Genomic DNA, 14,440 nt, shown 5'->3' with positions numbered 1-14,440 from the left:
GGCGCAGGTGCTGCCACCACTGCTACCCAACCGAATGTTTAAACGTTTAAACCATGGTTTAAACATTAATATTCCCCCACGGAAATGTTATATCACAAAAATAGCTCAATTACAAAATTTACCACAGGAAGCGGAGTAGAGGGTACACATCAACGTGGCCCACATGACTATCAGAGACAGAGAGCGAGCAGCAATATCAAAAGCTGCATCAAACAGCGATGGCGTCTTCGGGTCAGTGGGAAGTGGTTGGTGGAAAATCTGGAAAAAATAGACACGGGCACGGAGATGGGACTGGGAAGCTTTCCAAAAATCAAAAGAAGAAGCTTGCCGAAAACATGCCCAAGATAGTGCCGCTCGGTAAGCGAGGGAATGTGTCTTACATGACACGTCACTCTGCAGGCAACTTGGGTCAGCAGTTTGACCGGGCTCGCCGAGAGTCGATTTGCGGTGTATTGCGACGATCAATAGAGTAAAAACGTCGCGCAATCAAACTTAGGGCTGAGGAGTACTGATGATATAGTGTATACCAAAGCACGCGCAATTGATTTACAAAAGCGGGATTGTTTTTGCGTTGCAGAGCCTTTGAAGGAGAGCGCCACAATTTACGATGCATTCCTTGAAGAGCATTCCAAAGCTGAGGAACCTGCACCGAAACCGAAGGCTCGTCCTCAACAGCAACCCTCCGGTCAGGCTTCACAACATAAAAAGAAAAAGGACGAGAAGAAAAAGGCATCCGGCAACGAGGACCTTCTCGGCCAGGTGAACTGTCAGAATAATCATTCCCAGGATCACATATTAAGTGAGATGGTGATGTGTATTGAACATTGCGATCTGGTTATAGCTGAAGGCTGATGAAATCGACAACGTGCTGGCTTCTACTCGGCATCGTTTTCCAAGTAATCCCATTGTGTGGTTGAAAGATCTGGCCGCCTACTTGAATGGAGTCCTGGAAAACCAGCCGCTTCGTCCTGGAAGTTCTGTTCTCTCAGGTCTGTATATGCCAAGGGGTGACAGCTTTTTTTATTTTTAATTTTTTTTTTAATTTTGTGTTGGCGCCGCGAAGCAACTGTGGCTATGAGTGGCATACAGACGTGGACAGATGGAGAGAGGACAGCAGGAAGGTGTAGGGGACAGAGGGGAGGGTGACAGCTTTGAGAAATTGTGTGGGTTTAAGCTCCTGAGGTATGAGAGATGACAGGCCGAGGTACAGCAGTGTGCAATAGTATTTTATGTGCAATTTTCTTTCAATCTCGCGTCGTCATCCATGCGTAAAAGTACCAAGTTTTTTTTTCTTTTAAGAACCAAGTAGCGATTCTATGAGATTATTATTTTACGCATTGTCAATCAATTATGTGAAGGCCTCACTGTAACACACATTCATTTGCAGGTCACCCGTTGAGCGGGCTGAATGTGGAGGTTCAAGAAGCACTTCTGCGCTCCTTCGAAGAGTGCGGAAATGAGGCCATTTTGAGTCTCTTTTTCGAGCACTGTCTACAGAACTTGCTACAAGGGATCACCAAAGGTATACAACATTGGGCAGTCGTTTGGTATGAGCACTTCTGCGGCTAGGCTGGCTAATGTGGATCATATCGCAGCATGTGCGACTGTAATGAATGTGTGTAACGAAGTTACATCGTGAGAGTTGCAAATTGTTAATTACATATGATTAACATAATTAACATAAGCATAATTAGCAATAATAAGGCAAAAATAAGCATAATTAACAATTTGTGTTGGCAATCAGTAGCTTCAGAACTTCATGGGACAGATATGGGAAGCAGCTAACAGCGACGTCACGGAAGAGAAGCTGCTAGCATTGAAATTCAGTCGTAAATAATCGTCTGCGAATATTGCGAAAAATTTTGCGTGCCAATTTTTAATGTAATAAGAAATCGTGTAATAGCATTGTAGCTTGTGTTTCTGTCAGAACTGTCGCCTTAAGGCTGCTGTGTTTGCAAGCTGTGGTTGAGCTTGGAAGAGAAAATTATGATTCTAATTTATAAAACAGGAACATTCGCTGTCAGCTACTTTGATAGTTAGAAATTTTAGCTACGCAGCAAGTTATCTTTATCGAAGACCATTTGCCACTACAACCTTGCATGTGATTACTTACTCATTATTCCATACATACTTTTCACTAATTACTCACTACACACTGACTTACTACTGCTTAATAACTCTTCGGCCAAGACTGCTATTTTAGTTCAAAATTGCATCAACACATGTTATCCAGTGTGTGAAATTGAGCCGTGTCCCTAGAAGTGCCACGTTTGACTGTAGAGTGTTATACCTTTTTTATGTGGTTACGTTAAACCTTTTTCTCTGGTATCATGCAGGCCAACCTGTATGGGGTTACCGGTTATGCCTTCAACTCTTGGCCTGCCAGTATCCTCACCTAGTTGTGGATGCCCTCCCAAAGGTAACCTATACAAAATGTTCCGTTTCACTGTGGTATTCAACATCTCGTTCAACGACATTGCTTTGTTCAGGAAACCGATGCTGTTCGATAAGATGTTGAATATCCGCATTATAAAAAATTGAATTGAAACATCTATCATTCTACGTGCAGTTGAGGGAGCTTCGCACAAGCTACCAAAACCGCCAACCGGCTTGCCAGGCACTACTCTGGGCCGCTGCTCAAGCAGGTCTTCAGAGTCTACCCCTTGGACTCTCAGGTAGAAAACGTTTTGGATACAACCTTATTTTTATCACACCCATCACGACAGCAATGCAAGATGCGTTTGGTGTACCGTTATGAGTGCTTATTGGCAGGTATCAAAAATATGCAACCTGATGTGTAAGCCCTAAAAATTATTTTTACGGATATGGGCCCGATTATTAGAAAATGGCTCGGGATACTTCGAGCTCTATATTTTAGGGTTAACCCTGGTGGAATCCTTTTTGACTCCCCTGATTTGCATGATTTGCACTTAGGGTAAAACCTGAGAAACCCTGGAAACGGAACTTGCCAAAGTGTAAATTCATTCACCTTTACCGAGCACTGGAGAGCACTAAGCACTGTGCATCCAGTATTGCAGCTCTCCATCTCGTGGTCATCTGATGTGCGAGAAGCACTTCCCACACAGAATTCTACTCTTTCATGATACTGTCTTCCAATTTTGCCATATTTTATAGCTTCTGACATAAAACCCAATTTTTTACCCCAATATTGTAAAAAAAAAGAAAAAAATAGACAAACATAGAACCAGAAAACATAAAGGTATAAGGATACATAACGCCCTGTGTTTTTGGGTAAAACTCGGTAAAGCCTGTTTTTTCCCACCGATTTGCATCATCGTCACTTAAGATACCAAAACCCGAAAAAAAACCTGAAAACCAACTTGGCAAAGTGCAAATTCAGCGCGACCAATACCGGCACTAAAGGACGTTATGTTCCGCACCTCATGTTCATGTAAAACGTGAGAAGCACTTTTTTTTTCCTCCAGGAAATCTGCTTTTCCATCCGATATTGCCCAATTTTACCTTGTTTTACGGTCCCTGAAATAGCACCCAATTTTCAAAAACATCAAGCTCAAAAACACAGGACCCTAAGGATACACTCCCCTCTGCACCTGATTTTTTTGTTGCAAAAATGAGATGAGTTGCCATATTTTTGTTGAAATCAAGGATCAGACGGGGTCGGTTCCGCTGGATACGTGGATTGGATGTGGGCCCAAATCTCTGAAACGTTGTGGAATGTAGATGCAAAAATTTGAGCGTTCTAGGAGGGGTTCAGGTTGGATTTAATTTGAAATTGTACTCCTTGTACAGTGTGGTTGGAGCTGGTGCTTCCTGTCCTAGGAGTGCGTGCGTTCACAGCTTACGTGCTCGACATCCTGGAGGCCCTTCTTTCGTAAGACTGCTGCTGAAGGCTGTTGCGTACTTATTTTCTAACACTGTCTATAACACTTAAAAGGCGCCATCCTGAAGGAAGCCCAGGCGTAAGCGAAGTGTTGGGAATTCGTCAGGTCTTTCCTTTGTTGGACCTTGCCTATGGGGACCAAGGTGCGAGCCTCGCACGCCCACAGCTACAAAGACTGCGCACACTCTACACACGCCTTAAGGTATTTTTCATAAGACAAATCATGACGATTAAGCACGGTCGTCGTTGTGCTCCCAGTATATTGTGATCTCGGCACGGAGAAAGAGGGTTAGGAGTTGAAACTCCCCACAGAAGCAAGTGCGGGTGCATGACCAGAGAAGGTCATGTTGGGAGAGGGAGAAAAAAAGCAGACCAGACAGGTAGCGACGCGCAGCGGTGCTTTTGTTTTGCGCTTTTGCTGGAGAGCTATGGGAAAGCAGTGCTCTTTGTGAGTCGTACGACAGCTACTACGAATGGTAACTTACTGAGGAATGTGAAGGATGTTTATTCAGATAATAAACATCACATGTGCCAGTTACATGGGGCTTCTTGTTCAGTGCAATCGACAGAAAACAATTCCGTTTTGTCGGCTCTCTGTTGTGTTGAGCCGACGACGGCAGAAGCCTTTTACGTTTTTGTGCTTTTATTGTGTCGCGGGCTTTTGCGCTACTTCTGTCAATCCTGCCACATCGTGCACAATGAGGCACTACGGGACACAAACCGCCAAGCTACGCTGCCGAGCAAGACATGCTGACAGCCGCCGGGCAAGCGACGGCATCACATGACAGCAAGATTTGGATGATTTGGATTCTCGTTCAACAGTATGGCGCTGTGGGCCGAAGCATTGCTCCTGATACATTGTCTGGTCGCGGGAGAGAGTGATGTTTCACCTCCTAGTCTCCTTTCTCCGTGGATCCCAGTAATAGTTTTGTTCAGAGTCTTTATGCTGCTCATTTTAGGCTTTGAGCTACGGCGATACAAGGAAACGGACTTTGCGTCACTTTTTCCCGTCGTATCTTCGAAGGCTGGTTCCTTCAGCGACTCCAGATATGCGCCGTGAGGTGGGTTTTTGAAAGTCATCTGCTGGTTAAGTTATTGCTGGATAAACAAGTTGGTTCTTGCAGCAAGTGCCTGGTCCCGAGCAAACAAAATCCGAGCTTGGGCCAATAGATTAAGCTCATGCACACGGCTATGCATTACGTAGCTACAGGCGTAGCTATAGCCCGTAGCTACGTATACGGGCTATGCGGGGTTGTGTATATTACGGGATTGTACAAGCGTACTTATATTGCTGATGGATTACTGGCCTCTTGGCCTCCTGAGGTACAGGATTTGCTTAATTTATCATCAGATTTGAAATTCCGTAGCATGTTAAACTTCTTTCCAAAGATGGCGCTTCTTTGCAGCAGTCATATTAAGACCTTGTGCAAATCTCGAGGGAAAATTTGAGAGATACATCTGCAAATTTATGAATAGGCATGGCTCACCTGTGTGGTAATGCAATACAAAGTACCTGTTTGTGTACTTTATAATGTGTAAAAGACAATATGAACGGCTTTGTTTACAAAAGTGTGCGGAAGTGTACACCGAGTGCCCATTTTGTTAGGTATATTATCTCACTTCTGTTATGAATCATGACTTCATGAGGTCATGACAATCAGACAGAAAGTGTTGAGAATGACTGCAAGCATGCTTTTCATGTCCCATTTCATTTACATACTGAGTAAACTTCCACTTCTTAGGCACTTCTTAGTAAAATCCACTTCTTAGGCTTCTCTCCTTCTGCTACAAATCTCGTGAAATCAGTTGGACAGTATAGGCCACAGTACTACCTGGAGTTTTAATCCTTTTGGCAACTAGGTGCCTTGCTGCAACTATCAGCCCTTTTTGGGATTAAATGCGCAGAATGGTCACGCGAGAATTAGGCACAGTTTGCAGTGTGGGGGAGTACATTTTAAGACCAGAGGACCAAAGTAATTGCTCCCCAGTCTACTTTCCTCGGAGCACGCAGCCGCCAACGAACGGTTATGTGGCGCACCTACTTTTTACGAGCATACCGACCCCAATTGGTGTCCCCGATTGTAGGGGACGAAAATAGGGATAAAAGTGGGGCTCTAAAGACAGTGTACTTGGGGCTCCATCTTACAGCTCCTGGGAAGCCTGATAGAGTGCCTTGCAGTGGACCCACAGTGTGTGGTGGTCTGGAAGCAGCTCTACCCCAAGCACCTTGCGCAATCTAGGTAGACAATATCGAAAGATTACGGGACTCTAGGACTTCCGAGTACAAGATGTTTTAATTATCTTTAGACTGCTGCTGGAGCACCTCTGTGAGACATGGGAGGCACTTCCGCCGGCATCCAGGAAACTCCTCGTGGACACGTTACCTGCACTGACACTCCACAACTCCAATGCTCAAGAACATGTTGCAGCCTCTGCAGCCTGCGTGGTGAGCATCACTCGATTTTGTTGTCATTCATTCTGTCATCATTCGAATAATCCGAACAAGTCAGACCCTACACAAATGCTGTAAAGCCCTGCTGCACATGTGAGCTGCGAGTGAATACGGTCGTGATTCGTTAATATGGACAACTCGAATTATGGACAGTTTTTGTGAGGGCCAAACTTTTTCAATGCATCTTTGTCTCGTTAATATGGAAACTCGCTTTTCGCACAATGGCTGGTCGAGCAAGGCACAAACTATATATAGGGAGTGACTTTTTCGTGTTAAATGCCTTTCTCAGATTCGGGGGGTAAAAATCGGGCGCTATTTTTAAATCTGTAATTCGGGGAGAAATCGGTCGATAATTGTGCCTTCGGGTGTTATCTGGTGTTTTTGTTTCTCCTCTTGTCTATTAAGCCATTTCCTAATCTCTGTTTTTTGTTTTTTTGCGGGATCGTGACCTTCCAGCGGTAATCCTCGAAGGCATAGACAGTGTTGACACACATGGGTGTATTGCTGGGAACGTAAGTGACCCGTTCTTACATGCGTTACACGTGGCGACCTTTGTTCGTCTTCAGTGGAAACGTCACTTGAGGATTTCATAGTGACTAGAATTCGGGGAGAAATCGGGTTTAACCCGAATTGGTCGGAGGTCAGTTCGGGGGAGGAATAACCGGGCGGAATCGGGTTTAACCCGAAAAAGTCACTCCCTAACTATATATAGCCCACGTATTTTCGTCTCGTTACCATGTACGGTATCGGTGTGGACGGCAAACCTCTCCCCAGATTCTACGGGAGAACTTTTGAAAGTAGGACGTTTCGTTGCGTGGGGAGCTCTGCCCTTTCCTTCGCAACCGTCCACAAGAACTGTAAGAGGAAAGGGGGTTATTTGTGGACGTGAAGAGCCTGTAAAATCCTGTATGATGTCATGACTGTTCCGAACACGTCCGCTATCGATTGACCCTCGTGCAAGAAGTTGTACCTGTAGTTAAACATAGTGCAGTTGCTCGGCAGCTTATGAGAACAGAGGCGGTACAGTTGTCAAGGCAAGTTGTCGGGCTCTGGTGTCGACTACTTCAGCAACACCGAGCCAACTGTCACGTCTGCTATGACTCAGGTGGGACTACAGGCGACTCTTCAATTCTTTGAGGATAATGAGCAGCAGGCTGTACGTATTGCCGACGTTTTGGTAATGTGCAACGAAGTATACCTTCAAGGGCAGACACCCATTCGAGAATTTTTCAATAAACCTTCAGCATTGTTTGTGTTATTTCCTTGGTATTCGATAATATGGACGTTTCGCTGTATGGACAATTTTGGTCGGGACAAAAGTGTCCATACTAACGAGGCACGACTGTAGGTGGCTTCAGAAAATCCCAGAGGGCTTAGCGCCGCTTTGAACTATGGGAACTTGCTGATAACAAAGAAGGGGAAGGCCTCCAAGCTGTTTCGGTTCCTTCTCTTTCGGCCGAGAGTCCACAAGGAATCAAGGTCAGCAAAAATGAAACATGAAGGACAGTTCTCCCTTCCTCAGTACAGGATGCAATGCGTGTGCAAGGAGCACTAGGATCTCCTGAAATCGTCTGTTGTGGCACAAACCCCATTCATCACCTAACATAAAGTTGTTGTTGTTGTTGTTTGACACAAAGCAACCATTCCGGTAGAGCAGACGTAGATATAAATAGGTGATATATTATGTGGAATCAGTGGTTCTCAACTTTTGTTATTTGAGGGAACCCGTGATCGTGCCAGCACAACCTCAAGGAACCTACTACAGTATACGGGGGAAACTGTGTAGAAGTAAAAGTGGGTGAGCGAACTAGATGGTCGTACGAGTAACAAATGATGTTTCAAATTTAATTAAATATTTAATTATTCTTCAATTAGATAATTATTTGAAATTTATTATTTATTACTTGTATCTACTACATTTAATTCTTATTATTTAAAAATTATTGAATTGTTTATTGTTTTGTCACAAGATATCGCTTGAGGTTTGCCGGATTCATTCAACTGTTTCACAACACCCCACAGATAACGCATTGTGGGTTGCCACTGATGCTTCTACATCCCAAGTACACGTAGATAGGAGAGTAGCTCCTACCTACGTGTACGAAGTAGCTCTGACTTTGCAAGTGCTTGTAACGCTTTCAAAACACAAGATAAAAGCAAAAGCGCCGAGAAATTGGCGGGTTGACCTGCTTGTTGAGCAAATGTCCATCTTTGGAAGTCCTTGCAACGACTGTCAGCCGCTGCAACCTGGTCCTGTGATCTCTATGTCAATCCCCATGCTAAAGATCAAATGTCAAGCACGGTCCCATAACAAGGCTGTCTGAAGCGAGGCTTGGTAGGCGATCACGTTAAACTCGCGGGTACCAAACAATGCGCGGAAGAGATTCGCAGATCCTCAGGGCAAGGCTCGCGGAATCCCTGGGTTCTGCGGGACCCCGAGTGAAAATTACTGATGTACAGGTATTCACCCATCCAGTAACAGTAACTTTTCAAGCAAGATGTAGCTTTTGTATTATTCAGGTTCAGAATGCTACCGTTGCATGCAAAATGTAGGCGCTGTTCTGAGTGCATTGTGAGCCTAAATTGAAAGATGGAGTTAGAGGCAAATGCCTTGTCATTGTCATCTCTCCTCTTTCATGTTTACACATGGCACGTGTGTTCTTTGAGAGCAAAATATTTTTTTGCTCTGTTTTTGCTCTCTGTGTTGTTCTGCCGAACGGCAGAACAATAGGCGCAGTGGCGCACAGCCGAAACGCTCATGTGGCTCATATCTGGCGGGATAGAAATTTCGGCAGTGACATACACAGCACGGCGAGCACGTGGACCATGGCACATAAACAGAAAACGTAGCTGCCCACTTCGAGGTGTTCAAGGCGTGGTTCGAGGTATGACCGTATTCGAGGTTGAACGCTCGAAGATGGGTGGTAATGAAGACGTGATGAAGTAGTTCTGGGCGGAACTTGCCAAACTCGCGGACGAACTCGTAAGTGTATTTATGCGTTTAAGCGTATGTATTTATACTTGTCAAAAAGTGGGGAGGATTGGAGCCATTTCCGTCGGTGGCATAATAGACAAAGAAATAAAATTTTAGAGAGTTTTTAGACAATATGTTTGTAATGTCAAACTTCTTCGACAGTACGCTTCGTGTGTGTGTCGCCCTTCTTCGTGGTTTCGTGCACTTACGATGTCTGATTACCTGAGTCCTGGTTTTGGTGTCTTGGGTATTTGTATGTGACTGAAACTGGATACCTCGACAAGTAAAAACAATAAATAGTTGGCTGTCATATTTTATCATGGCGTGCTTCCAGCACACTATCGCCACCGTCACGTATCCTTAGTGTGATGATGTGATTGTGATTACTTAATACTGTGAGAATAGAAATTTTCGCAAGGGCTTTTTTTTTCCCCGTGAATTTTGCGATCGAACTTTTTTTGCGGAGTTAAGGTTCCGCAAAATATTGGTAGCGGGGATGAAAAAGAATGGGCATTAGAATTTGCGACGATATGAGCTCCACAAAGACAAATCGACATACTTGATGATCTTTATTCACACAAATTTGTTCTTCTCAGAGGCCACTTCAACATCAGTAGTCTATTAACATACCATATAACTTGACACTGCAGATACCTGCTTTCACAAAACCAGCACGTATGTCATTGTCACGGGATTGGAGTTCGGGATGTCAGTGAGATTGGGGGTTCGTGACACTGCCGGCAGTGTCACGAACCCCCGATCTCTCTGATGCCGCGATTTCTGCTCCTGCTTCCACACGAACTTGCGAAATAAGGTTCCGCAAATTATTCCTGAAACGCGCTTCCACACAAATTCGCGAATTACGAAGACCACAAAATTAAGCACTTTTACAGTATCACAAATCAAGCGACTGGGATCATGACCAGCAACGAGCAACGTGACCAACTGACCTGGCGTGGCCAGAAGCGCCTATGGGACGCGTGGTCTGGCTGCTGCTCGTTTCGGTTGTAAAATATGCTCCATGCAGTTGTTGCCCATGTTCTGTTCTTAACAACTTCATGACTTTCCTGCTCTGCACTGCTGTAGATAGAGATGTTGATCCTGCGCTAATTACTAGTAACCTATCAAGTGTTGTCTGTATTGTAATACTTCCATTTCTAATAATGAATATTGCTGTCTAATAATGAATATATCTAATAATGAATAATAATGAATAATGAATACAATATGCAATATTGTACAGTCTTTTAACATTTCTTCAATTAAATTAACTGAAATCAGCTACGTTGTTTATCTCAGTTGATGTTTTATGCGCACCTGCTTATCAGGTTCAAGGTTAGCATCACCCAGAGGCAAGGGGTACAGTGTCGGCCAACAGTAAACACATTGGTCACCTGATGGGTTGACACAGCCTTGATACACATGTCATTACTGTTGTAACACTATATCCAAATGGTGGAAGAACATGGGCTACCCTTTGCAGGAAATAATCCTCGCACGTTCCGGCATCCTGCCAAGCTTATCTTGCACTGACAAAAGCTTGCTTATGCAATACCTGGCACATGACATAGAAAGGCTGTTGATGTCCTGCTCAAAGTTTTAAACTTCGGTTGATAGCATGAAGCACAGAACGGCACGTATGTCATTGTCCACTAGTTAGGTAACAAGTTGATGCATTCTTGAAGCACAGAGACAATGATGCGGATCGTAGCCACAACTGAGTGTAAGAAACAACCATAAGCGGAGAATCTGTCAGAAAGCTCTGCTCCAAGCCCGCATGGCAGCAACTAGGACTTTGTTTGTTGTGCGCAAGTATAGTACAGATAGCAGCATTTGTACACGAGATAAGAGTTGTTCGTGGAAGTGATCGGGAGGAAGATGGGGTACTGACTTATATTGTTGTATTTGAGGTGGAAATCTGTCTCATGGCAGATTCAAACCCCCCGATATGGATGAGGCGGAGAAGATATTGTGAGACTCGTTAATTGCTACTTGTTGTTCTCCAGGCTCTGCAGAAGAAGATGAGGCGGAAGAGGAGCGTTGTGTCATCAATATTTTGGCTACTGTTTACACTGGCCTTGATGGCAGCAAGTGCGGCCCTCGCATATGATGTCTTCGTTCTACATGGTGGGATTGTGGAAAGTAAGTCGAGATGCTACTTCTTCTAAATCCACATCTAAATCCACTTCTAACTTCTGTCTCATAGCTTCTTTTTTATGATTCTACATTATTTTCATAAACCAATGATCTGAGCCTTACTGAGTTAGCTACAACTACTTAATAAAGCCCTATTGAATACTTCATTGTACCAAGAGTGGAAAGCTCATAGTCCCGATTGCAAAACAACCACGACCAAGTAAGCACAGTTTACTGTGACAGTTTTGAGTTACCGCAGTTTATTGGGACTACACAAGTTAGTCCGATTGTATGAACTCGGCCTCTGTGCAGAGCGGGGTTAGGCCTCCAGATATTAGGTACTATATACGAAGTAGTACATGAACTATGCTACAAACACCAGTGCTTATTAGCAATATGGCTCTCCTGAATTGATCAGCTTTACTGTCGTATAACCAGGAATTGTCAGGGAATTTGCCAAGAAGCAGTTTCAGTCAGGGACAATCGCAGGCGAGTGCCGTAACGATGCACAGCAAATTGTGAATGCTGATCAGTGTTTGAGCGCCTGCGTCGCAGCAATGTTGCCGAGAGTAGCACTTCTCCATAAATGATAAATGATCTGTAACAAAACATAGCAGCGGGCGCCAAGTTCCCTTTTGTTTTGGTCAGGGAATTTGCTTGAAATAGTGAAAACCTGGAAGAGCCAGGCAATTTTAAGGCTGCAATTTGGTAGACACCCTGATAGCACTTTGTGCTTACAGCTACGATCAGGTACTTGCTCTCAGCACTGATCATTCATATGACAAAAATACAATCATTCCAAAGATGAGATGAGACATTGCCAAAATGTAATGTTTCATTGCTGTTCCTTGCTGCATACCTTCGTGTACTGCAGGGTCACACACAGCGAGGTTTTTGAAGGATGCCGGTGCACCTGAGCTGTGGGAAAAGACGAGGGTACACGTCGAGCAGGGGTACCGGTGCGTACTATAGTGTACATTGTAAAGGAACTACCTTTTTAAATGTACGCACATTCTGTTCCAGCTGGGCAGAAGCGAATGTCCCAGTTTACTACAGCCGTGTGGCCGCTGTGCTGGGACCCCACCTGGCAAATATTCAGGAACTTGTTCTACAGTACGCCACGATTGCATGGAACAAGTTGGAGCCAGTACGAGACTGGCTGTGCATTAATGTGCCTCCGCTTCTGCAGTGGGTGAGCCTTTCCTCGTATTCGTTGATACTGTTTTGTTCCAAGTAGCATGCACTAGAGAAAGGGCTTATTGATTGTCCAAGGGGTCTTCCCCCCCCGAGCCATTTTGAGGTGGGTGCGAGAGGGGCTGCCACCTCTGGCGTTTCCCAGAGGGGGCGCTGGACGGCGGGGGTCTCGGAAATTCGTAAAGTTGGCTAAAAAATTAAGAGCTGGGAGAATTTTCACTGTGGGATTCAGGGAAGAACCTTTCTAAGTCACTCTTCACTTTTTTCTTTTTCAGTTATAATTTTTTCGTAATTATAATGATTGATAAAATAAAATAAGAATATTAGGTCATACGTACGTAGCTAAAAAGGAGAGCACATGCGTAAATTCTACACTGATGTCCATCCTGACCAAGGATGATCATTGGCTCTGATTGGCTCGGGATGGCTCAAAATTGGCTCGGGACGTCTCTGTTCCAGAGTCATTTCAGTCTCAAGCGGTCTATAATACGAGCAACACCATTCCATGTGGAGAGAAAAAAAAATCCTCAGAACATTTTGCAGTTCTCTGTGGTGCCTCATGAAGTAAGCTTTATCCCTAATTCCACTGGTCGTTCTAGTGCAGAAAAGCTGCAGTGTGCAGAAAAAAAGTGCAGAAAAGCTGCACATGTTTCAATGGTCACTTCAGTACAATGTGCGTCTCCTTTCATTGGTTATTTTGTTGGCTCCTACACTGGACCCACAGTGGCCCACTAAGCTACACTGCGCTGCACGATAATCGACCAGTAGAATTTGAAATACAGCTTACTTCACGAGACGCCATACAGAATTGCAAGAAGCGCAGTTGTGCGTTTCCTTTTCTTTTCTTCTTCTTCTTTTTTTCGAAATTCACAGTTAGTGATTGCCAATGTTTCCACAGGCAAATGACAGAGTGCCTGTATTCCTGGAGGAAGTGCTTAAAGTACTTCACTCACTCTGGGCGGTTGTTGGAGCGGCACTGGTCACGTGCTTCAACTACATGCAAGTCGGGGTTCAGGTTGCTCACAAGTGGTTGCTCGAGAATTTGCTCACGTGAGTAGAAGAAATTCGAAGGCCCCATGACGGACGCAACGAGCGGATCGCCGTAACATGTTGAAACCTTTATGGCGCAGGGGATCCTGGTCACCCGAGAAGCTCTCCGCCAGGGCAGCTGAGGCCGCAGACATTCTACAAGGTTATGCTGGGGCAGCCTTTCGCTGGCTCGCGCAACAAACGGCACCCCTCATGGGAGCGTCTCCTCACTGACTCAACAATAAACTCTGACTTAACTCACTTAATGGCGGCTCTGTCAAATGCCGGCATCCATATAGTTTCAAACGGAAGACTTCACGATAGTCTGTCCTTATTGTGAGGGGTTACATTGTATCGGTAGAGGGTGTGCATAATACAAAAAATTACCACACATAAAGAATAGAAATCTAGTATAGTATAGTGCAGTTAGGGCCCAGTGGTTTTGGATTTTGTTTTTTGAGAATGGGAGGGGGAGGCTAAAATCTGGTTTTATTTCAGCAGCCACAAGACAGTAAAATCGGGTGATATCTGGTGGAAAAGTCGATTTTGGGGTGGATAGTTAAAAAAAAAGCGCTCCTCGCACTTTAGATTAACGCAAGATATGGTCAAATAACGCAGACCTTTGGGCTAGTTGGTATTCCATAGCTGATAGTGCAAAAGGCGCTGCAAAGTGATACATGTATCGCATGCACATACATGTATCACTTTGCAGCACTTTTCGCACTATCAACAAGATGCAGAACAGCTGAGCTGAATGTCCAATGCTTAATGTTCCCCAGTGCCCATATTGGTG

At 44.5% G+C, this 14,440-nt stretch overlaps 1 protein-coding gene across 1 annotated transcript; it reads left to right on the top strand.

Moving 5' to 3' along the window:
- Positions 1-188: 188 nt before the first annotated feature.
- On the top strand, positions 189-13,913 carry LOC135399118 (transmembrane protein 214-B-like). Its single transcript, XM_064630833.1, has 16 exons — positions 189-357; positions 578-759; positions 842-989; positions 1,388-1,522; positions 2,337-2,419; positions 2,570-2,675; positions 3,772-3,853; positions 3,917-4,064; positions 4,822-4,923; positions 6,011-6,102; positions 6,170-6,308; positions 11,295-11,430; positions 12,299-12,383; positions 12,448-12,616; positions 13,517-13,668; positions 13,749-13,913. Exons 1-16 carry the CDS (start codon positions 219-221, stop codon positions 13,879-13,881), a joined length of 2,031 nt encoding a protein of 676 aa, XP_064486903.1. The 5' UTR covers positions 189-218; the 3' UTR covers positions 13,882-13,913.
- Positions 13,914-14,440: the final 527 nt, after the last annotated feature.

This window comes from Ornithodoros turicata, chromosome 6 (genome assembly GCF_037126465.1).
Source record: "Ornithodoros turicata isolate Travis chromosome 6, ASM3712646v1, whole genome shotgun sequence".
NCBI lineage: Eukaryota > Metazoa > Arthropoda > Arachnida > Ixodida > Argasidae > Ornithodoros > Ornithodoros turicata.
The sequence above is the reverse complement of the archived record's forward strand: the minus strand, read 5'-3'. Positions and strand labels throughout refer to the sequence as shown.

Coding starts and splice junctions, on each gene's coding strand:
- LOC135399118 (XM_064630833.1), top strand. CDS start 219: ATGGCGTCTTCGGGTCAGTGGGAAGTGGTTGGTGGAAAATCTGGAAAA. Junction 2,420..2,569: donor TTGTGGATGCCCTCCCAAAG/GTAACCTATACA, acceptor TTCTACGTGCAG/TTGAGGGAGCTTCGCACAAG. Junction 6,309..11,294: donor CAGCCTCTGCAGCCTGCGTG/GTGAGCATCACT, acceptor GTTGTTCTCCAG/GCTCTGCAGAAGAAGATGAG.